This window comes from Besnoitia besnoiti, chromosome IV, assembly GCF_002563875.1.
Source record: "Besnoitia besnoiti strain Bb-Ger1 chromosome IV, whole genome shotgun sequence".
Lineage (NCBI taxonomy): Eukaryota > Apicomplexa > Conoidasida > Eucoccidiorida > Sarcocystidae > Besnoitia > Besnoitia besnoiti.
Window position 1 is genome coordinate 2,279,997 of NC_042359.1, and position 21,678 is coordinate 2,301,674.

At 60.1% G+C, this 21,678-nt stretch overlaps 2 protein-coding genes and 4 non-coding genes across 6 annotated transcripts; 1 reads left to right on the forward strand and 5 right to left on the reverse strand.

Annotated features, from left to right (window-relative positions):
* Positions 1-871: 871 nt before the first annotated feature.
* Positions 872-8,868, reverse strand: BESB_054440 (uncharacterized protein; the record flags this gene model as incomplete). The annotated part of the gene is made up of 8 exons (XM_029363879.1): positions 872-1,123; positions 1,903-2,020; positions 2,385-5,151; positions 5,658-6,489; positions 6,818-7,579; positions 7,960-8,033; positions 8,275-8,409; positions 8,703-8,868. 8 exons carry the CDS (start codon positions 8,866-8,868, stop codon positions 872-874), a joined length of 5,106 nt encoding a protein of 1,701 aa, XP_029219802.1.
* Positions 8,869-12,354: 3,486 nt separating this feature from the next.
* On the reverse strand, positions 12,355-12,427 carry BESB_057740. The gene has a single exon. It is a non-coding gene; the product is annotated as a tRNA-Glu (tRNA).
* An 884-nt stretch (positions 12,428-13,311) lies between these two features.
* Positions 13,312-13,383, reverse strand: BESB_057720. Its single transcript has one exon. It is a non-coding gene; the product is annotated as a tRNA-Gln (tRNA).
* A 486-nt stretch (positions 13,384-13,869) lies between these two features.
* BESB_057700 lies at positions 13,870-13,942 on the reverse strand. The gene has a single exon. It is a non-coding gene; the product is annotated as a tRNA-Arg (tRNA).
* A 495-nt stretch (positions 13,943-14,437) lies between these two features.
* Positions 14,438-14,510, forward strand: BESB_057730. Its single transcript has one exon. It is a non-coding gene; the product is annotated as a tRNA-Glu (tRNA).
* A 566-nt stretch (positions 14,511-15,076) lies between these two features.
* On the reverse strand, positions 15,077-21,304 carry BESB_054450 (WD-40 repeat protein; the record flags this gene model as incomplete). Its single annotated transcript, XM_029363880.1, has 12 exons — positions 15,077-15,152; positions 15,451-15,533; positions 15,915-16,016; positions 16,458-16,528; positions 16,897-17,035; positions 17,375-17,431; positions 17,851-17,920; positions 18,251-18,397; positions 18,999-19,150; positions 19,546-19,630; positions 19,907-20,146; positions 20,430-21,304. The coding sequence occupies 12 exons, from the start codon at positions 21,302-21,304 to the stop codon at positions 15,077-15,079; spliced, it is 2,097 nt and encodes a 698-aa protein (XP_029219803.1).
* Positions 21,305-21,678: the final 374 nt, after the last annotated feature.

Here is a 21,678-nt window from a genome sequence, read left to right on the forward strand (position 1 = left end):
CATGCACCTTTATCCTGCCGCTTTTCTCTGCAGGGGCCTCCCTTGGATAGGCAATCTCACTACGCAGACTGCAAAAATAAATTTGAAACTACGTGCGCCCATATTTATACGTACTAGATCATCAGAGCTGCCCAAACTTTTTCCACGTGGGGTTGGATTTGGCGGACGATAGAGAGCGGATCAGCTGTCAGTTCTTTTGTAGCATTCAGGCGACTCATACGGAAGAGCTCGAACCGACTGCAGAAAAATGGATACCAAGCTCTCCGGTAGAAGCATCGTGGTGAAACACCCGTGTGCGAAGGTAGGCAGGAGGTGTTCATCCTGATCTTCGAGCGCTTTGAATATATATATATATATATATATATATATATCTATTTATTTATATAACTGCATAATTTCGGGATAAACTGCGCCTGATTGTGACACATTTGCTAGGCAAACCAGACCCTACAAAAGAATCCATATCGCATGTGGGCTGTCCTCCCCGGGGGTACGTACACCCTGGGAGTTTTCAACTGCCGTGGCCGATTCGTGGATTCTTCAAGCCGCGTAAGAGTCGCTCCTTTCCAAAGCGCCGCACGCCATCGTGGCGCGCGTCATTTTCGCCGCTCTGCGGAGGGAGCGCACCAACCTCGCGAGATCCGAGAGGTCGCACGAGAAACAGGGTTCGATGCCTAGTCCTACGAGTTGCTAAACAAAAACAGAAAAAACGGGGTCCCAGTGCCTCAACACGAAAGCGCTCGCCGCGCTGAAGACACGCAGTGCCTGCAACGCAAAGCGGCTTTCCTCGGGGCCGCTACGCAGCACAGAGACTCGTCGCCGAGAGGCAGCTCACTTTCCACACCACATAGAAACGCGTTCACTGGAAACACTACACCTCCTTTTGTCCCGCCCTGAAGCGGCGTCTTCCTTCCTCTTCCGGACGTTTCCCCGCGCCTGTTCCACTCCTCGGGGCCTCGGGAGCGACCGCCTCTGCAGGCCACGACGAGGCTGCGCGACGACCACTCACGACGCGGAAAGCGAGAGGCAGCTTCGCCCACGCAGCCCTGCCGCGCCTCTTCGCTGCGACCTTCCCGCCTCCTCGACGGCTGCCGCCTCCCGGAGAGACATCTGTACAAGGTCCCTGAACACGCGCGGCCAGCGCAAAGCCGCCCCCGCCCCCCGGGCGCGCTCGTCCGGCGACTTCCGGGCTCCTCCTCCGCTCTCAGCGAAAAAGTTTTCTGCCCTCCTCGCCTCCCCCCCCGACAAAAAAGAGGACTGCGAACGGCGCAGAAGATACACGCACGTGTGCAGTTTCCTATTTCGCCTCCGCCTCACCCAACCCTTATATTTGCCAACGGCCGCGCCCCCGCTGGCAAGCTGCGGCTGTCGCTTCGCGTCGAGAAGACATTTTCCTGAACGTCAAGTCAATCGTGTTTTTCTTTCGGGGTAGGTCTCAACCCTGGCTCCTCTTTCTGCAGACTCTCGCCGGCCTGAAGACGCAGTCTGTATCGTGGACGCGCGAACTCCTCGCCGCGACGCGCCCTCAAAATGTCCTAGGCCACCTCCGCGTGTCGTCGCTGCGTTTAGGGTGTTAACTGCCACTGCGCCTGCGGCCCTTCTGCGTCTGCACGCCTGCGCAGATGCCGTTGAAGGAGCGAAGGGTGCGTCGCAAAGGCGTACCCACGACAGCCTACTGCTGCAGCGCCTGAACGGGGACACACGGCAACCCGGGAACGCAAGTTGCTCACGATGCCGCGCCGCGCGCGTCACGCGGCTTCCAAACTGAACGACCGTAGCCTCGGCTCGTGCTCGCCCTCAAATCTGGAAGACAGAATTTACCCGTCCGCATGAGGCACTTTCGCCTCCTGTTCGCCGCCAAACGCGCGAAGCGCGAGACGCAGCCGCAGGCGGGCGTCCTACGCACGCGGAGAGACTCACAAGGTGCGGCAAGTTGCAGGCAAAAAGAAGCTGCTCGTGCGAAAGCGGCGTGCACACGTCCTCGGGGCGCTGCAGCATGTAGTCGGGGAACCAACCGCGCCTGTAAAAACATGCAACCCCAGATTCCGACAAAGGGATCCTGCATGGGAGACGAAGCTCCTGCCGTCCCGTCGCATGAAAAGACCGCGCGTCTCAACGACACAGAGCGTCGCGCCGACACGCCTATTCCTTCGCCTTGCTTCGCCAGCCACACGACAGATACACATGCGCTGATAGATACACGCACAGACAGATGCACGCTTAAATGTATGTCTAAATATGCATGCACGAGGAACCCTGTGTGTGCGAGGCGGGCCAAACCCACGCCAGCAGGGAATCCATCGCCTCGGCAGAGGCAGTGCAGAATCCGCAGCTCATCCTGCTGCTGCGAGACGGTCGACTCCGCTGCTGCCGCCGCCTCTCACCTGTGCGGTTGGTCTCGAATGCGCCCAAAGATCCAGCCCTGGCGATGGTGAACGAGGACCTCGACTTTTTCTCCCTTTTCAAAGGTGAGCAGCGTCTGTGGGCGCCTCGCCAGGCAGGCCTCACAGACCGCCAGCGACGCCAGAGACGCAGGCGAAGACGCAGCCGCGGCATCCGTGGCTAAATCACGCACCCGTGCCTCGAGTCGGTCGCCAAACGCCGCAGCCCCCCGCGCCCACTCCTCGCCCGCTGCCGCCCCTGCGCTGTCGGCGCTCGCCTCGCGGTTGCCCAGGTCGCGCGATGAGCAGGAAGCGGCGCGCGAGGCCTTTGAGAGGGTACCCCCTCCCTGCTTGTCTCGTTCTCTCTCTGAAGCGCAGGACGCCGACGGCGAACGTGCAGCGGCAGACGCTGCGTCTCGCGCATTTCTGCGCGCGTCCTGCCTGGCCTCCGCCCCCGTCGCGTGTCTCATCTTCTCGCGATCGCCTTCTCTGTTGCCCGCCGTCGCGCTCTCCCTCGACTGATGCATCCGCTCGCCCCGCTCCTCCGCCCGTCGATCGTCTTGCGCGGCGCCTCCCTCGGCGCGGGACTCCGCCGCGGTCGCCAACACGCCGCGGTCGCCCTCTGCATGCGCGGCAGCCCGCGACGCCTCGGATGCGGCCTCCTCGCGCTTCGCGTCTCCGCGCCGCCGCCGCGGCACGACGAGCTCTCCATGCCACGACCAGCTGAGCTCGCGCACTTCCACCTCTTCAGGAATCACATGCACCACCGTACATACGCTGTAGAGGCACTTCACACAGACCCCCGCGTCGTGCCGCGCGGCGGCCGGTTCCGCCGCGGCCCACGGCGCCTCTGGAGGGGCGCCGCGGCAGTCCCCCGCAGCCGGCGGGTCGCGCTTCAGCGGCGCCCCTGAAAGCGGAAAAGACAGAGACGACGCCGGCGGGGAGCAGGCGCGCTGCGGACTGAGCGGCTCAGGCGACCGTGAGACATAGAGCTCGCCAGACGCCCGCCGCCGCGCCTCCTCGTCGCCCCGCACGCCCCGACCCCCGCAGCCGCGACTGTCGGGCCACGCCGCGAGCGGAAAGGGCGAGGCGGACGAGAAGGCGGGCGCGCCGAGGGGGAAGGCGAAGCAGGAAGGGTCGCCATCCGAGCAGACACACCGCCGGCCGGGGAGCCGCACGTCGTCGAGGTCTGCGCGCAGCGCAGAGTCCTCCGCAGCCGAGCGGGGCGACGCCAGGCACTCGAGCCCGTCCAGCAGCGACTTCGAGAGGAGACTGTCTCCCTCCTCGCCGGCGACAGACGCGTTGGCGCCGTGTGCGGCCTTCTCGCCTTCGCAGTCACCCGTGGCGCGAGCCACGAGCCCCGAAGACCGCGCAGAGTCCGAGAAGGTGGTGGAGACGCCTGCCGACCGCGACGCCTGCGCCTCCACGTGGCCGCTGGCGCACACGCTCAACCCCTCGGCCTTGCCGAGGAGCGGAGACTCGCCCAGGGGCGGCGCCTTCAGCGCGGACACAGGTAGCACCGAAGACGACGCCGCGGAAGAAAAGGGCGAAAAAGGGCACGTCGGCTCGCAGCCCTCAGTCGCCTCCCGCCCCTTCGCCGCCGCCGCTCTGCGCTCGTGCTGGGGCGCCGACGAAGCGGCGAATGCCGCCTGAGATGCCCCCCCTAGCCCCGACATGCCGTCGCCTGAAGCCCCCCCCCCCGCGTGCTGTGGCGTAGTGACTCCGCACGGCGACGACTTGGAGGACAGGGGCGAGCCCAGACATCCGGCGCCGCTGCCCGCACCACCGCTGTGCGTGGAGGACGAGGCGACGGGCGAGGACGAGGAGGCGAAGTTCGCGAGAGAGGTCGAGGGCAGGGCGCCGCCGGCGGGGAGGCTGCTCGCCTGCGAGAAAGCAAAAAACGTGCAGTGCGAGCCTGCTGCGCCGTCGCCCGCTGCGCCGTCGCCCGCTGCGGCGTGCCGCGCGCTCGCGCCCGCGTCGAGGAGGAAGGCGTCTCGCTGGACGGCGTGCGCGGAGGCGCCGGGGGCCTCCAGACAGGCGTTGGCGAGGCACCCGGGGGGGCGGAAGAGCCCCGCGGCCCCGGGATCGAGAGACAGCCACGGCGACTCCCGACTGGGCCGCTCCACGCGGCCCTTGAGGCGCCCCGCGTTGGCTAGAGGGCCTTCTACCTTGAGGGGTGCTGCACACCCGGCGGAGGGGGGCGGTGCGCACGAAGCCCCGAAGGCCGCAGAGAAGAGCGAGGCCGCAGACACCGGCTCGCGGCTCTCCGCGGCAGGCAACGAGCCCTGCGCCGCCGCGGGGAAGGAACCCGCCCCCGACCCGAGAGGCAGACGCGGACGCGAGTGCGCATCCCTGGGGCGCGGCTGCTCCGCGTGTGCTGCGGGCAGGAACGGCGGACAGGCGGAGGGCCCGAAGAAGCAGGATGAAGGCGCCGACGCAGAGGAGGCGAACGCCACATCTGGATGAGACGCATGACCCAGAGACCGCGAGGCTGGGGCCTCTACCTTCAAGGGAGACGCGAAGGCGGAGCCCCGGGCCCGCAGCGGTCCCTCGTCGCCCGCGGGGCGGGACTCCACCGCGGGCCAGAAGAAAGAAGGGTGCGACGCTGGGTGGCCGGTCTCCGGGGAGAGAGACGGGCTCCGCGAGGATGAAGGACCCCCTGACGCGGCGGGCGCCCTCGCAAAGACGTGGGGGACGTCGGGCGGAAACCAACCGAACTGCGGCCTCTCGCCGGGCTGCGCAGAGCTCAGCCGGTAGCCGTAAAGCCAACCTGAAGACAACACACGAGTCGACGCCAGGTCTGCACGGTACATCGGCACTCGAGAGACAGGACACGCGGGAGGACAGGACGCAAAAAGAGCCGGTTGCCACTCCAGCGCCGAGCGGAAGAAAGGACGACACGCGACACGAGACACGCAACACGCAACAGACGCGCGAGACGCAGCAGGCACCTCCGCAGGCACCGACACGTCCCGCGAGGCGGCTTGCATGCGTGCTGTTAGGATGAGTGAGAAGAGGAACACAAGTATTACGCCTAGACCATAACCGAGGTGGAATACTCTTGATGAAGTAGGATATTGAACCCCAGCAGTTGGAAGATCCTCGCCAGCTCTTCATGCGCGGAAAACTACAGTTCTGCTTAAAATGAGGAGTCAAGCAGGTACGAACCGCACAGCAGTTGATTCTGTCCATCTGTGCATCTGAGCTGGGACAATCAGATATATATTGGACGCTTCCTTCCGGCTAAAAACCCGTTTCTCTCCACCACCATCTTACCCGAGGCGCTCTCTGCTGACACAACGACGAGGTCTGCGTCCAGCCTCGCGGCGACGCCGACGTGCTCGCGATCTTCGAGGCCTTCCGTCCTGCGGTGCGTGTCCTCCCCGCCCCCCGTTCCGTCCGCCGAAGAGGGTAGCGGGCTGCGCACCGTTTCGTGGTCGTCGCGTGTCGCAGCCGCGGCGTCCCACCAGGGGACTCTGCCCTCGCCTTCCGCGGCCGCGCGCCCAGCGCCGGCTGCCTCGCGCAGCGGCTCCTCGAGCCGCGCGGCCTTCGAACTGTCCCTCGCGTCCCTCTCGCCTCTCGCGCCGACGCCTGCACCTGCGGACTCCTCCGCGCGCGCCTGCGCCTCGTCGGCAGGGGGCGCGGCCGCGTTCTTCTTCGCCCCCCCGCGCCTTCTCTCTTTTTCCGGCGCCGGCACGGCGAACGCGTTTGCGGAGAGGGCGGGGAAATCCGCCGCGTCGGGCGCCGTGCGCGCCGCGGAGGACCCCTGCATCGAGAAAATCAGCGCCTCAGCGTAGCCCCGAGGGCGCGGCCGCGCAGCCGCGGCCGCCTTCGCCTGGGGCTCCGCAGGGCGCGGGGCCGCTGGAGAGGGTGAAGCGGCGGATGCGGTGACGACAGCAGCTGCAAGTCTCTCCCCCAGCGGCCGCTTGTTCTGTCGCTCTGCAGCGCCCCGGGGCCGCTCGCTGAGATCCGCGCGCGACGCGAGAGACGACGAAGAAGACGAAGACGGGAGTTTGACTGCAGAGGCCGCCGCCGCCGAGAAGGATGCGCGCGGAAGCTGGCCCGTGAGAGGGGGCGCCGACGACGGCGAAGGATGCCGCAGAGTCCCCTGCGTGACAGACCGCACACGCATGTCAGCCCCACACACTTTCGAATCCGCGGGAAATACACGGGAGGCAGCAGCCCGTTACCCTGGCCCCCAGCACTAAGACTGCAGAACTTTACAACATTGAGGTACTCCATATTTGCAACAGCCCAGATGTATATGTATAGATATATGTATTTGTGTGTATAAATGTATATGTGTGACTTCTGTAACACAAGGAGCACGTGCTGTACTCCGGGGGCGCGCATAGCAGCTGCGCCGACGTCAGGTTTGAGTGGGCATTGAAACGGTCGCTCGGCGTCAAACGCCACATGCAGACAGCTGAACTTACCGCGCGACTGCGGAGCTCCTCCCCCGCCCCCGCGCCGCGGCTTTCGCGCTCGCCTCCGGAGCCCAGGTCGTCGCCAGTTCGCTCTCGCGTTGCTCCGGCCTCAACAGCGGTCGCGGGGCGCGGCTCGCCGCCAGCGCGCGAGCTGTCTGGGGAGGGGGGGCGGCTGCCGGCGGCGGTCGCGACGGCGTCGTCGTCGGGCGGGCTGCGGACCTTGTCGCCGGACACGAGGCCAAGCTCCTGGTAGACGTCTTCTGCAACGATGATAGCGAGGTCGGCGTTGTCGTGGACGTAGGGCTCCAGAATGTCACGCAGCTCGCCCAGGCGCTCATCTTCCTCATCGACTTCCTCGCCGCAGACCGCATGCAGCAGCTGCTCCAGGTGCCGCACGTGAGACCGATGCAAATCAAGCATTGCCGTCAGTTGCTCCACGCGCTCCTGTTTCACGCTCTCGGGGGCGAGCCCCGAGGCCTCGGAGCCCTCGCGGGCCTCGCGCGCGCCGCCCTTCTTCCGCGGCTTGCGTCCGAGAAGGGCGCCTGCGTCCCGCGAGCCCCCGGCCGCCTCGTCTTCCTCGCGCCTCAGCGCCGCGAGTTCTCCTTCCCACGCCTCGACTTGCACGCCGAGCGAGTCTAGCAGCCCAACAATCCACTGCGCGCTCGGGGCCTCCAGGGGTGCGCAGGCCCCTCGCCCGACCCCGCCGGCCAGCGACGAGGGCTGCGAACTGCGCCCCTGCGAGTAGAAGACGCGCCCGCGCTTGTAGCGCAGCTGAAGCCCAACACGCAGAAGAACGTGGGAATCGTGCCAAGAACGAGGAGAATTATGCACCCGCGAGACTCAAACGCAACGAGCGCCACAGACGCACTGCCTCGCCCGCAGATCTGCGCTGATATATTCTTAAACAGATAGATACATAAGTAGATAGACAGATGGAAAGATAAGTACACAGTTGCATAGAAAATATACAGATCGATAGTTAGCTAGGTGTAAGGGCATGGATGCACCTATATGGAGTCGACTGCGGGAGGTTAAGCCGTCAGCGGCAGCGCATGAAAGCGGAGTCCAGTCTCGAGCGCTCGGGTAGCGCGACAGAAATCACCGAGAAACCGAGAGGCATGACCGCTGAAGGCCGAACAAAGAAAACTTACCTCAATGCTTTTCCGCAGCTCTGTCAACGTATCCTTGTTTCGGATGTCTCTGTCGCTGTAGTTGTGAACCCAGTCTGTGCATATCCATCCACACACGAAAAACAAGCATATACACAGACAGATATATATATATATATATATATATATATATATATATATATATATATATATATATACATAGATATCCCATGTACATATATATATATATATATATATATATATATATATATATATATACACGACTATAAATCGTGGCTGCGATTCCCGCCAGTTCCTGGTTTGATATCTGCCTTTGTGAGCTCAGTGTGTGCGTACCTGCCAGCTGCTGTTTGAGCCTGTGTAGTTTCCGCAGCGCCCCCTCGAGGTCTGCCTCGATTCGCGTCTTGGCGTCGTTAACATGTTTATAGTCGAGCAGCTCGAGAGTCGAAGTTCTCACGCTGTGCTTCTTGCCTGGAAGGCCGCAAGCAGGGAAACAGAAACAAAAACGCGGCGATGAAGGCACACGACAGACCGCGAAAACCGCGACAACCAACTCGACGCGGGAGCCGAGTCTGCCTCGACTCGAGCGCAGCGCTCACGAGACGCCGCAACCCCCGTGGACTCGTCGCCAGCCACACGCAGACGCAGACACCGAGGTAGTTTCGGGTTTACGTAAGCGAATTTCTACGAAGCTCCGATGAGGCAGAAACCCCGTCGGGGAGAGCTGGGGGCGCGCGACAGACGCGAGAGACGGGGGTCTTTACCTCGAACGACTTCCTTCTTGGCTTCGTCAACGAGGTGATCTTTCCGCTCCACGAACTGCCGATTGAAGTCCAGGAGCTCTTGCCAGCGCTCGTCGTAGGCCTCCAGGCACGCGCGCACTTCGCGAATCGCCTTATCCACCTCGGTGTGCAGCTTCTTCAACGCCATATCTGAACGCCGCACACAGACGCGACACAAAGCCTGAGAGAGAAGGAAGGGGGAGGGGCTCCTCTCGCACGGGTCAGACTGCCCAGAGACGGAATTCCGGCGGCGGAACAACAGCGCGAGAGACGAAATTTCGAGGCCTCCAGCGGCGAGGAAGGCGCACCGCAAGAGGCCCGCGGATGCAGCGGGGAGGAGGGGACCGAGGACCACAACGAACGCGCAAGCAAACACGACACTAGCGCTTCTTCTAGAGTCCGCGAACCCAAACAGCAATCGGGGAGAAGGCCACACGCTGGAGACGAACTAGGAATCTCTCTATGGAATGAGAAGCAGACAGATGCGAGACGAGCGCGAGGCGAGCATCAGGCAGACGCCTCCGCGGAGGAGGCGTGTGGAGCCACTCTCAGCTTGCTGCGGGCAACTATCGAGTGTAGCTGCCATCCGCCGCAACGATGCACAGCGAGGAGATGGTACAAAGACGGGTTCAAAAGACTCGCGCGCGTTGCAAGAAGACAGACACAAGAGAGGATACGCACTGTAGAGAAAGCCGCAAGGAGCGTGCTGAGCGAGGGTGGAGACCGACGAACAGATGGATGGGGCAGAAAAGACGATGAGGCGAAGAAGATGGTCAGGCCCTAGGTGTGGACACAGAAAGCCGCGAAAAGTGGCTGTTGCGCCGCTGTGTTTTTCTACTGGCGACGCAGGCGCGTTTCACAGTCTCCAACAGAGCACACGCGAGTGCGGAGGAGCGGAAAAACACTCACAAAACTCCTCAGAAAGAAGAGAGAGAGACACACGCGCCAGACCCTGAAGCGCGGCCAACACGCCTGCGAAAAGAGCCGGACGCGGATGCACGACGGGAGATTCCAAACACACGGCCAGAGGCTGAGAGGGAGGGGGGGGGCGCGGGAAGGACTGACAAGGTGATCAATCTCGACAGAGAAGTAGAGGGAGCGAGCGCTGTTCTGTTGCTTACCGATCTGCAAAGTCCGAGGAGCTTCAAAGCTTCACTGCGCCGCGCGACCAGCTGCCGACGGCCTTGTGCGCCCCTCCGTGCGGGAAGACCTTGTGGCGTCTTCCCCCTCTTCTGTGAATTTGAGAATCTGGGATCTGGGGCGAGAGAGTGATTCGCTCTCGTTTGAAACGGCAAAAAGGCAACAATCGCCGCCCCTGCGCGCGGCCTGGTGCCCAGGTTGTCAGGAGGGTGTCGCTGATTCTGTTCAGATGTTCCACGGCTCTCCTCCCGCGCCCTTCTGTTCAAGAATTCGTGTGGCGCTGAAGCCCCTGGATGGAAAAATGATTGCATCGCCGCAAAGGCGGCTGAGGGCGAGGAGCCGTGGCAGACCTCCAGCACAATTTTGTCAGAAGCGGCGAGCGATAGAGAGAGGAGAGGGCGACCTTGGGAGCAGGGGAGCAGAAGATGCGCTCGCGAGTTTTGGGACCTGAACTCCTTCGCGGCAGAACCGAGAAACTGTGAAGGAGACGCAGTCACCGCGGCCCGCCTCCGCTGCGGATACGCGGAAAGCGACGACGCACTCTCCCGCGAAGAACTCGCGGCGTTCAGAGTTGTCCAAGTCCCTGAGAAAAAGAAGCAAAGCTGAGGGAGGAGAAGAGAGCACGCGCGGGGCAAAACAGAGAGGCACGAATTCTAAAAACCGCAGATAGCTGGCGAGGTGGCGAGCTTCGCGCGGCTGGGGGAGAGGACAAAGAAAAGGAGCCCTGGGGGGGGAGGGGGTCACGCGAGAGAAAGACAAAGCGGAAAAGCAGGAAGAAAACACGGCAACAAGGCGGGCAAGCAGAAGAGAAAGAGAAGGCACACCGAGAGCGACCGCCAGAGTTGGGAGATAGAGGTGGGTGAAGGAATAATGATGGCGACGGCAAACTCAGCTACGGGACTTGCATTTCCCGCCGAACCCGCGTTCCGCGCGCTTCTGCTCCATATACAGAGGAATAACTTCAGCGACCAGGACTGGGACGCCTCGCAGACTGTGAAAAGATCTCGATCAGTACGACGCGGTTCCTATCCGCGAACGCCGAGCGGCTGCGAGCCCAGCGTGTTTCACGCATCTGCAGGAAAACGGGAAAAATCCGCAGCGCACTTTCTTGGGGCGCGTGTGCGCGACAGGCAAAAACACCAGGCGGCCCCGCTCTATTCTCAGCTGTGCGCTGAACTCTAGGGAAAACGCAGGAAAAGCGTCGAGGTTCCGGCCCCCTGTACACTCGAGTAACTCGACTTTAACAGATGAAAACCGTCAAGAAGAGCTGAGAACTGCGTCATTCGCCTAACTTTCGAGGCGCGCCGTCCAGGCCTCATGGCAAGCGAAACGCCTTTTTCGCGCGTGCAAAGAAGACCTCAGGCGTACCCGTCTCGCCAGTGATTTTTCGAGGCTCCACGCCACGCGGGCTCAATTTCTCGGCACGGCGGCAACTCGACCGCACACTCGTGACAAGCAACCACCCTTTTTCCCGCGCTTTTGGCCGCGAGGCATCTTGTGGAGCAGCCGCGCCTCAAATCGAAGAAAAGAGACAGCTACAGGGGGATAGACTTCCACGAGAATTCAGAATCTTCCAGCCGTGCAGCAGCCCTTGCGCGCCCGCTTCTTCGCTCTGCGCAAGGGCTGGCAACCTTTCGCCTGAGGAGGCTTGATCCCACTTCTTTGAAGGGAAGCGCGTCGCACCGTCAGGCAAGCCTTTTTATAAATCCGGCAGAGTGAGCATCTGAAATGACGATCTCACTGGCCGTATGGATGGAAGGTCCTCGCCCGCCTCCCGCGCGAACAGGAACCGCGCGAGCGCTGCATAGCTTTTTCATCGCACGCCGTTGTCGTACCGTCATCCGCAATACCGCATACCGAGGCGATTTCGAAAGAAAAGCGGTTCCTGTATTTATTCTGTTGCCCGGTAGCTCCGCAGAGCAGGAAAGGCTGCGTCTGGCAGGGAGACAGGTGCCTTCGAGCCACTGTTATGCAGCCCCTTAAGGCAGCAAATCCCCGGCGCAGCGAATTTAGGGGGCCCGCTGCCTCAGGAGTCAGCCGTCGTGAGGTGGCAGATACACACCGGCTGGCGCTGAAAGCTACTTAACCAGCTCCTCGTGACCTGGCGACCGTGCAGGCCTTGCACAAGCGCTCCCTCGGGAGCCCGCCCCGCGAGACTGTGGCAGGATCACGGATAAGGGGGAAGGGTTGTGAGATTGGGCCTACTGTGGACAGGAGCGAGCAGAGAGAGAAAACGACTCACGGGTAATAAGACACAATGGATCACGTGATCTTCTTGCACCATAAGGCTTTGAAGACTCAAACCGACGCATCTCGAAACCAGAGGAGGTAACAGCAACAGACTTCTACCGACCCCCACGGACGGGGTCATCTCGGCAGTTCGAATTCCTAAAAGAACCAGTCATACCTACCAAGCAGTACTTTGAGGAGGTGATATCCCAACAGAGACAGGAGGGAAAGAGTTTCTTCAAGAATACTGTTATAGTTCAAAACGTTCCCACGCCGGGACTCGAACCCGGGTCGCCCGGGTGAAAGCCGGGTATCCTAACCACCTAGACTACATGGGATGTTAGCTGCACATCGGCGCCCGTCGCGTGCCCATGTAACACGAATGGGAACCGTCTGCGGCACACAGTAATACTCCGCTTATGTGGATGAATTTGGCGGTTGTGTCAGTTTTTTACGCTTCTAGATATTGTTTGTGTGGGAAGGAGATGTGATAGTCATGATGCATTGCCTGCCGAAATCCATTAAGCATTTGGCGTTGTACCCACAATAATAAATGGAAGCTGGATACGCGACTATTTTCAAAGACGTCTTTTCAGTTTTCGGACGCTGCGCAGTTTGTCGTGCTATTCCTTAGGCAGTCTGCAGTTATAAACCCTGTATTCGCGACAATGTCGTCATGTGCACTCTTGGTGGGACTCAAACTCCTTTGTTCGCTGGTATTCGATGAGGAATGTGACACGACAGGGGTCTTACCGTGTGGTGGCATCTAGGTGCATTAGTAGCCTGCATCGCCTGTGCTGCATCAGCTTTTTTTTTTAATAACAATGCCGCATATGGCGATCAACAAACAGTTTTCTAGTCTAGACGGCCTTCATGTTTCGTTTGTTCCTTTGTCGGCTTCAGACTGCGATGCCACCGGTTAAAACTGTTCTGTCAGTTGGATCCCAGTCCTGCCTCGTGCCTGTATGCGACGTCTTCTCTGGGATTTTCACGACCGATTCAACATTCGTTCTCTGTGACAGATTGCCAGCGAAGCGCGTCACTGCGTTGCGAACTGTCATCGTAGAAAAAGGAAATTCTAATTTCAGGATGGAGCTCGTCTCGCTTGATGTACACAGTAGACGGCGTTGCAATGCGAGAGGATTCCCGAATCTTGCAAGAATTAACGAGCTGGTACTAAACGACTCGAAGAAATAAAGGACCGGAGGAAAGATCGCAAAAGAGGTCCTACTGGGATTTGAACCCAGGTCGGCGGATTCAGAGTCCGCAGTGCTAACCACTACACCATAGAACCGAAGGCACACAGATATCAGGTGCGCCCGCTTCCACGTCGAAGTTGTCGGCTTTAATAAAGTGCCCAATTCTGTCAACCGCAACGACTGCTGAACATGCCCGTCTGGTTCCCTGTGTGGGCTGGAATGCGATTCCGCGCTTGGCAATAGTGATGTACCATCTTAAGCGGCCTGAGCTGTTCTCTTTCTGGGCAGTCCAAGCCCGCTGTCTTTACTGAGAGCCAGCTGTCTGGACCGCGGAAATCAAGTCCGTGATTCAGCCTCATCTTTTCATCATTGGTGGGCGACTGACACCGTAGTAGCCACGCATCCAGGAGGGCCCCCTCACAGAAGCATGTACTCTACAAGCCGTCTGAAGGCACACAGCGTATCTCTGTCTTCAACAAAGTAGCACCAGAGAGTCCAAGTTTCAACGGACGAAACTGGTCTATATCACATCTTTCTGTGACGATGAAATTCAGATATGCGCAGAGCGCATTAGAACAGTGCACACCAGGTGGGACTCGAACCCACAACCTTGGCCTTAGGAGGGCCACGCGCTATCCATTGCGCCACTGGTGCCTAAAGATGGAGACTCCTTTTAGACGGGCGATTCCGTAATCGGATATCGGACCACCGCCTTGATCACCGTACAGCTGGTCTCCACTCCGCTGCGCCTGCTGAGCCATGTCGATGCGCCAACACTTCGCAACAGAGTCAACTCTATCCTGCGAATGATGCTCCCCGATATGGGAGTGTCTACGCCGCTATGACCGAAGGTGGCACGACGAATACGTTTCTTGTTTGGCGAGCAGCTTGCTGGTGAATGCAAGTTTCTCCACCTCTCGCCTGCAGACGCCACTACAGTCGGCAATGTCGCTTCACCGGAAGGAGCCTCTAGCTAATGGTGAGACGTGCGGGCGGGGCGGAGGGGGGGCATGTTCGCTCCGGCGTTTAACACTCCGTTAATTGCCACTCTCTGCAGACATATCCCGGAAGAAACTAGACCTAATCTCTCCTCCAGACGTCGCCATTTTGCGTCGTTCCTCGCCTTCCATAGACAAACAAGCTGTGCTATCCCATGTAGTCTAGGTGGTTAGGATACCCGGCTTTCACCCGGGCGACCCGAATTCGAGTCCCGCCGTGGGAACTGTTTTCTGTCACTCACCTGATGCAATATCCGAGCGAATACTAACGCCACTTTCTGTTCCGCCCTCAACAGCTGCCTGGGCGGAGACTTCACTGTGCGAGATAATGCCACTACTAAACCCAGACAGAACAAGTAACGCTCGCTGACATCTGCGTCCTCCGAGCGTTGAAATCTGGCGGCGGAACTCATGGGGGCTGCCGGAGAGTCGCTGACTGCCAAGACAGTGTCGCTTAGAAGCGTAATCATCGTCAACCGTGTTACTGCATTATGAAAAAGGACCAGCCACTGGCTACGCATGGAGCGTCGTGCAGGTACTGGGCATCAGTGAGAAGAGATGTCCGGTGTGTCAGGACTCTGGAGTGCTGCGACAGCCTGTGTGCGAGCGCGCTACAAGCAGGCGAGTTGCAAACAAAAATTATGAGGAATTATAACGTCCGTAAAGGGTTAGTTCACCGAAATTGGGCATCTACGCGTGGGCCTCTCCTATCGGAAGGAAAAAGGACTTCACGTGCAACAGCCACCAAAATTAACTCTATCAAACGTGTGGCTGCGCCGCCGAAGGGCGCTCACAGGAAATGCCTGATCTGGTAGAGCAATGCGTGTCCGCGATCGTTGCCGATAGCCAACAGACCACCGCTGCAGCTGAGAAGATCCGCATGAACACCACAAAAACGAGGGATACGAGTCACACATCAGAAGCCATTTCGCTTGAGCGCTCTCCCAATCCACAGGGAATCTTGACTTCGACGGCGGAGCAGAAATCTACACGGATAAAAATCTGTCACGGGGCCATGTCGCACAAGGAGTGTCTGTGTGCCGTGTGAAATATGCACTATCTGCACGAAAAAACAGCAAAGGCGTCTCAAACAGGCACAAATCAAAATAAGACCTGCGATACTCGAGCGCGAATGACGACCGGCTGCACATCAGGGCCACTCACCTGAAATCAGCGGCTGTCACATAGCGCAGCGGCGTCTTTTCCGTCGGCCAGTTCTGGTAAACAGTGTGAGAGGGTAAGTGAACCTAAACACGCAAAGCGACACACAATTAGAAACAGACCTGTAAGGCGTCCGGCTGCACTTCGCAGCGCCCGGTGGAAAGGCCCCGTCGCGAAGACTCATCTACAACCCAGAGGGATACGATCTACTACGCGTTAAATGCCTGCCGAGCTCCTCAACAGCTGGGGGGCTCGCCGCAAACAGCATCCCCGGGTACGCCCGTGCTGCCGCCTCTCGAGCGGTTTAAATTCGCAACCCTCATGGATCCGCCGTTCCCCGTTGGCCTGCTGAAATAAAACAACTTTGCACTTTGTCGATTCCGATCGAACTTATTTTGCGTGCGCCGGTCTTTCAGCCTCACTGTACCGCTTCGAAGGGCCTCCAAGATGGGGAACGCCAGACTTACGAGCCGCAAAGCGTCCTTCTTCCACCTCGACGCCACGCAGAGCAACTGGTTGGAGGAATGGAAGGCGAGGGTGCTGACGCCAGTAGTCAGATTCCCGAGCTCCTGCGCACGCCGAAATCCAAGCCCACACAAATGAGTCGGGCCCGCGGCGCGAAGGCGGCTCGCCGCGCGACGCGACAACTCGCAGGACCCTTAGATACATGCGTTTTCCACGAAACGTATTCGAAGAAGAGTCGCTCACTCACATCGCATACACAGAAACACTCTAGTCCCTAGAATACGACAGAAGTCAGACACCTACCGAAATCGCGGAAGGCGCGCCTCGCACAGACGCGGGAGACCGCCCCCTTTCCGCTGCCAAGCGCCGCGCCTCCACGCAGCAAACGAATCTCAACGCGACCACAGAAGGGATCTCGATCGCAGTATGCCGCCCCACAGGCATTTACAGCCGCATGCTGCGAATTTCTTGTCACCCCGGAGGATTTTGGAGCCCCAAGCCAAGGCCGACGGGGAAGGCGCTCCAGCAGCTGCCACTGAGCCTACCTTGACGGGTTGACTGGAAATGGAGTCAGCAGCGGAGAGAGAAAAGAGGTTGATGTAGCCGGTTTTCGATCCTAGAGAGGACACACCGACGCAGCACAGTCCAGGGAGATCAGGCCTAACCAAGATATACTGCAGCTGCCACCGAATGACGCACCTCTACGTTCGCCACGCCGTGCGAGTCCTTCCGACCGCTACACATGTGGCTGTCTCCACAGCCGACGTCCCCACACGCGTCGGTATCCTGGCTTTTCTGAAGCACTCGGTAAGCTCCTAGATCTCGGGGAGCCACACCCATGCGTAGGCATGAGCGAACGTGCACATAAACCTAAAACCTAACCCTAAATCCTAAAACGCGGTTGCTTCACCCGCAAAATGAGATCTCTAGCCCCCGCTTCCCCCTCCCCCCCCCCCCCCTCCCCAGTTTGACGCTGCGACCTACCGGTAGCCAAGACAGAAGACGGCTGATAGGTGGAGGACAGACTTGCACACGGCGAGGCCGCCAATGAGGTCAGGCGCAGGCAGGACGTGTCTTGAAACTTCTGAACGCAGTCGCCAGCGCGGAGGTCCCACTCATAAATCTGCACAGGAACACGCACAACACCGCAGACAACCAAGAAATGATATGCATGCATGCGCATTCGCGGCAGGCATTCACATAGCCCAGCCCTTGTCCTTGCGTAGCCGTAAGCGAATATAAAGCCGTGTGCACGCACATATATATACATGGCACCCGAAAAATGTTACACTCGAGGCTGGCAGCGGGCTGCGGTTCCTGTACAGATCGCGACGCCCGGTGCCAGTTTTGAGTGAGCGCCGAAAACGCCGCCACTGATCCTACTAGACCCCGGAGGAGCGGTTGCCTCGCGCGGCTAAGGTTAGAATTTAAGCGGCGCTTTGCCGACAGCCCGATGACTCACAAAGGCGTCTCTGTCTGCGGTGAAGATTGACGCCTTCGTTGGGTGGTACGCAATGGCCTGCATGCAGAAGAGGCAAACAAGCGAAAAAAAGAATAATCAACGAAGGGACCGAGATAGCGTACGGCCGTCGCTCAGCGGCTGCTCGAGGGACGCGTGCGGCGCCGCCATCGGCTATGAAACGCAGCGGTCACTCCACGGGCATACAGATGTATCGCCCTGCTGGCGACTCTCGCACGTTTGGAACTCTCTAAGCTCTCAAAAAGGTGACCTCTGCAAGTATTCTCGCAAGATCCTCCGTGCATCTGCCTGCGGAGGATGCAACCCGACAGAGGGAGAGATCCGCTCACGAGCTCCCCCCCCCCCCCCCCCCCCCCCCTCCCGCTGTGCACTGTCTCCGCCGCGATCGCGAAAGCCCCTTGCTGCAGCACATCCGTGGCGGTCACGCGCGCTGCAACATCGGGCAGGTGACCCCTCACCGCAACGTTTGCGTTCATCGAAAACACGTTGAGAAGTCGCTTCGATCGTGCGTCGCAGAGCAGCACATCCCTGCAAAAAGCAAACCAACCGGTCGCGGTGAAGCACGCCTGAGAGCGAGCGACCCCTCCCCCGCCCCGCGCCCTCCAGCCTTTCAGCTTCTACCTGAACCCTACAAACCACTATTCGCATCCACGTGCGGACGGGCTGCTACGCGCCACCGCCGCAAAGCGAGTGCTCTGTCCTGCAAAAGCAATACGCCACCCTACCCCTAAACTCTAAATCGCTGACTTGCACCTTGTGAAGCGAAACCAGCGCTTCTGCCCGGTGTGTTAGGGCCTGTTTGGTATCTCGCGTGAGGCACGAAAAGGGCTGGAATATCTGTTTCTGTGCATGACTCACTGAGAGGCCGCAGAGGCCACGGCGAAGGTGGTGTGCGTGACAAGGAAGCTGCTTGCGTCGTCGGCACCTCGCCCGCCTCCCATCTCCAGGAAGTGAAAACAGCGTTCTTGCTGCCGGCCTGCGATGCCTGGGATCTTCTCGACTTTCCTGTGAAGGTAACACCCCAAACAGCCGCTGCTTGAGTCCGTGGGACGTAACGAGTCCGCCCGGCGCAAGCTGAAGCAACCGCGAGCCCGCCCACACAAGCGCGACAAAGACCCCGAAGATATGAGATAAAAGCTTAGATTGAGATCGCATGAATAAAGGCGAGCGGGGTGCGGAATAAACCGGAGACCCCACCGCCGCGACGCGACAATGAAATCCGCGCAAAACGCCAGACGACACCAAAGAGAAAGGTCGGCGCCCGTCATGTCACAAGGCCCGAGGCCTCGCGCGAGGCGTGGGGAGTCACCCACTCCTGTGGAGCAGCCGCCCATCCAGACACACGAGGCACGCGAGTCAACCCGGTCAGCGAAAGACTTCTGAACCAGCCACGCCTGAGGGCACCCTCTCGCCGCTTGCGGGCTGCAGCGCCTTGCCTCACTTTTAATTAAGAGGACTCCCACCCGATTTGTGAGCGACGCAGGCCCCTTGAAGGCCCCGGCGAGCTGGACATGCGCGTCCGGTCGTGGCGCAGGCAACGCGACGCCTCAGGAACCCCCAAGCGTCCATCTGAGTTTGCTAGTTCTGGAGTTTTGAGATCACATACCCTGTTTCGAGGTCGTACTCTGCGAGTGAGCGATTCGCGTTGCTAATGGCGAGGACCTGGCCTCCGTGGTTGTGGCGCGTGAACCGCGCGGCGAGAATCGGGAAATCGCGGAAGAAAATCGACTCAACTTTCTTGTTCTCCTTTCCATCAACCTGAGCAACACACGTCACACACGGAGACGCGTCCACGTCTGCACAAATGGGCTACTTCTTGCGCTCAAGCGTATGTGTGCCCCATCTCAGCCTAGCTGCGTCCATACACATCTACTGATATATATATATATATATATATATATATATATATATATATATATACATATGTGTACATATGTATTCCCGCGCACCTTTGTAGAGTCCCTGATATATATTTATATACATATATACATACATTCAATATAAGTGCGCATATGCGCGACGGGGAGGTCGCCTTAGGCAGGCCCTTTTTACAAAGTGGGTGCGTGCAGGTTGTCTGCCTGCGCAGAGGTGACAGGCCACGAGAGTGACAAAAAGGCGCGTTTCCTGGCGGATGTGTGTTTTCTCGAGCTTACGGAGAAGAGGCGCAGAGTTTGATCGCGGCCGGCAGTCATCAGCAGGGAGCTGCGGGGGTGGAACTCGAGCGCAGCAATCGTGCTTCTGCAAAACGCATCCAAACCGCGCACGCCGCCAGACTGGACTTTGGCGCACACGCGGCGCTACAGATCAAAAAACAAACTCCTACACGAAGCTGGTCACGCCGCAAATAGCCTCTCCCGCGCGGAAACATCAACCGACAGCCTTCCCTCAAGCCCGCCCAGAGAGATCAGCGGAAACACGCGTTTTGATGCGGGGAGTGACGGAGCGACGGTGACCGGTGTGCGGTGTACATACACGCCGCTCTCCTGCAGACGCGCGCGAAGTCGCGTGACCCACCCGCTGGGTTCCGCTTTGTTGGCGTTTTCGAGTCGGTGGATGATGATTTTTCGCGGCGCGATCAGGCTGCGTTCTCCCTCTCTCCCGTCAGCGAGCAGCGTGCCTGCCTTCTTCTCCTGGCGCGCGAGACGCCGTGCGAGGCCTTTCGAGGAAAGCACCGAAGAACTGCTCTGAATGCCCGCGATACTCTGCCCAGTCTTTGTCGTCAGCTGCGCTGCAATTCCCGTCGCTTCCGCGTCGCTGCAAAAAGACGAGAAAAGAGCGCCGCAACACAGAGCGAAAGAACTATAGCTAATAGAGGCCTAAACCATTTCACTGAGCAAAAGCCGCTTTTTTTGTCACGAGACGTCGCGTCTGCGTCGCGCCTTCGTGAAGCCCCCACTGCATCGATCGTGGCTCGCCTCACCTCGTACCGCGGGCGCAGGGAGAGTCACGCCATCCGGAGTCGACGGCTGTCTCAAGACATCGCTTTGCAGGCTCTCCTCTCGGGGGCGACGCCCACGCTCCGCGTTGTTTCTCTTACCTGGCATCGGAGCCCGCGGCTTGGTCGGCGTCGAAGGCCCCTTTCTCCTCAGCCTTGCGTTTCCGCTGTCGGGCCTTTTCCACCCAGCTGACGCTGGAGCGACTCTGAACGAGCTTCTTGTGCAGCCGGGCGAGGCGCGCCTGGTAGTTCTCTCCGTCCACGGTTTCGTCCTTCTCGGTGTCGCGCAGCTTGCGCAGCTTTGGGTTCACTCGCAGATTCACCGAGACGCGACTGTCGTCTGGATCGGTCCACGCGCGGGCGCGAGTGTGAGGCCGAGCTGCACCCGCTTCGCGCTCGTCGTCACTCGCGCCTTCGCAGGACTCGTCCCCTGCCTCTCGCTCCTCCCTCCCCGTGCTGGGCGACGCCCCAGAAGCGCCCTCGCCATCCGCGGCGCTCGCCTCTCCACGGCGCTTCTTCAGGGGCCGCGTATTGTCTCCGGCGCGGCCGGCAGCGCGAGAGTCTGCCTCCTCTTCTTCGGCCGCGGCGCGGGCGGCGGTCTTTTGCTTTTTCCGTAATTTCGCCGGACGAGACGCCTCCGCGGGACGCGCCTTGGCGCCAAACAGCATGCTCTCCAGTTCCCGAACTTCGTCAGGGATCAACGACGCAGCCGCCGCGGAACCTGCGGAGGAACTCGGTTTTGGCCGCCGCTTGGTCTCCTCGGGTGTATGTACAGCTCCCGACTCGGGCGCAGCCGCGCGGACGCCCCTCTGGATTCTCACTTTCATGCGTTTCGTCTTCGCTGCATCCTCCCCATCGGACGACGCGGCAGCCTCGGCATCCCCCAAAGCCTTCGCGGCCGCAAAGAAGCGCTTGCTTCTCCGCGACTCCGCGCCCTTCAAATTTCCTCCATCATCCCCTGCCACAGGACGCGCCATCGTCCAGCCTGATCCTCGCGTGAGGACGATCCGAAGATACGAACTGCGCCACAAAACACTCTGGAGCCTTTGGTTCCTTCAGCGGAAAAGAAGTGGAGCTTTAGCGTCTTGCTGCGGCGAAGAAGCCGACGCAGGCCTCTCCTCCCAATTCACTCCGCGCAGCCGCTGGCGGGCATGAGTCTTTGCCAGTCTACTGAGCGGCGCCGAGTCTCTATAGCACACGCGGCAGCAGCTCGGCCTGCGCCGCTGCCCCCTCTCGGCGAACTCGTCTCGAGGAGAAGAAAACCTGCAAGAGATGCAACGGAGAAACAAGGACCCGCGCGAAGTCAGCCGCTCGATGTGCGCAGCCCCTGAGCAGGCAGGAGCCCAAACGG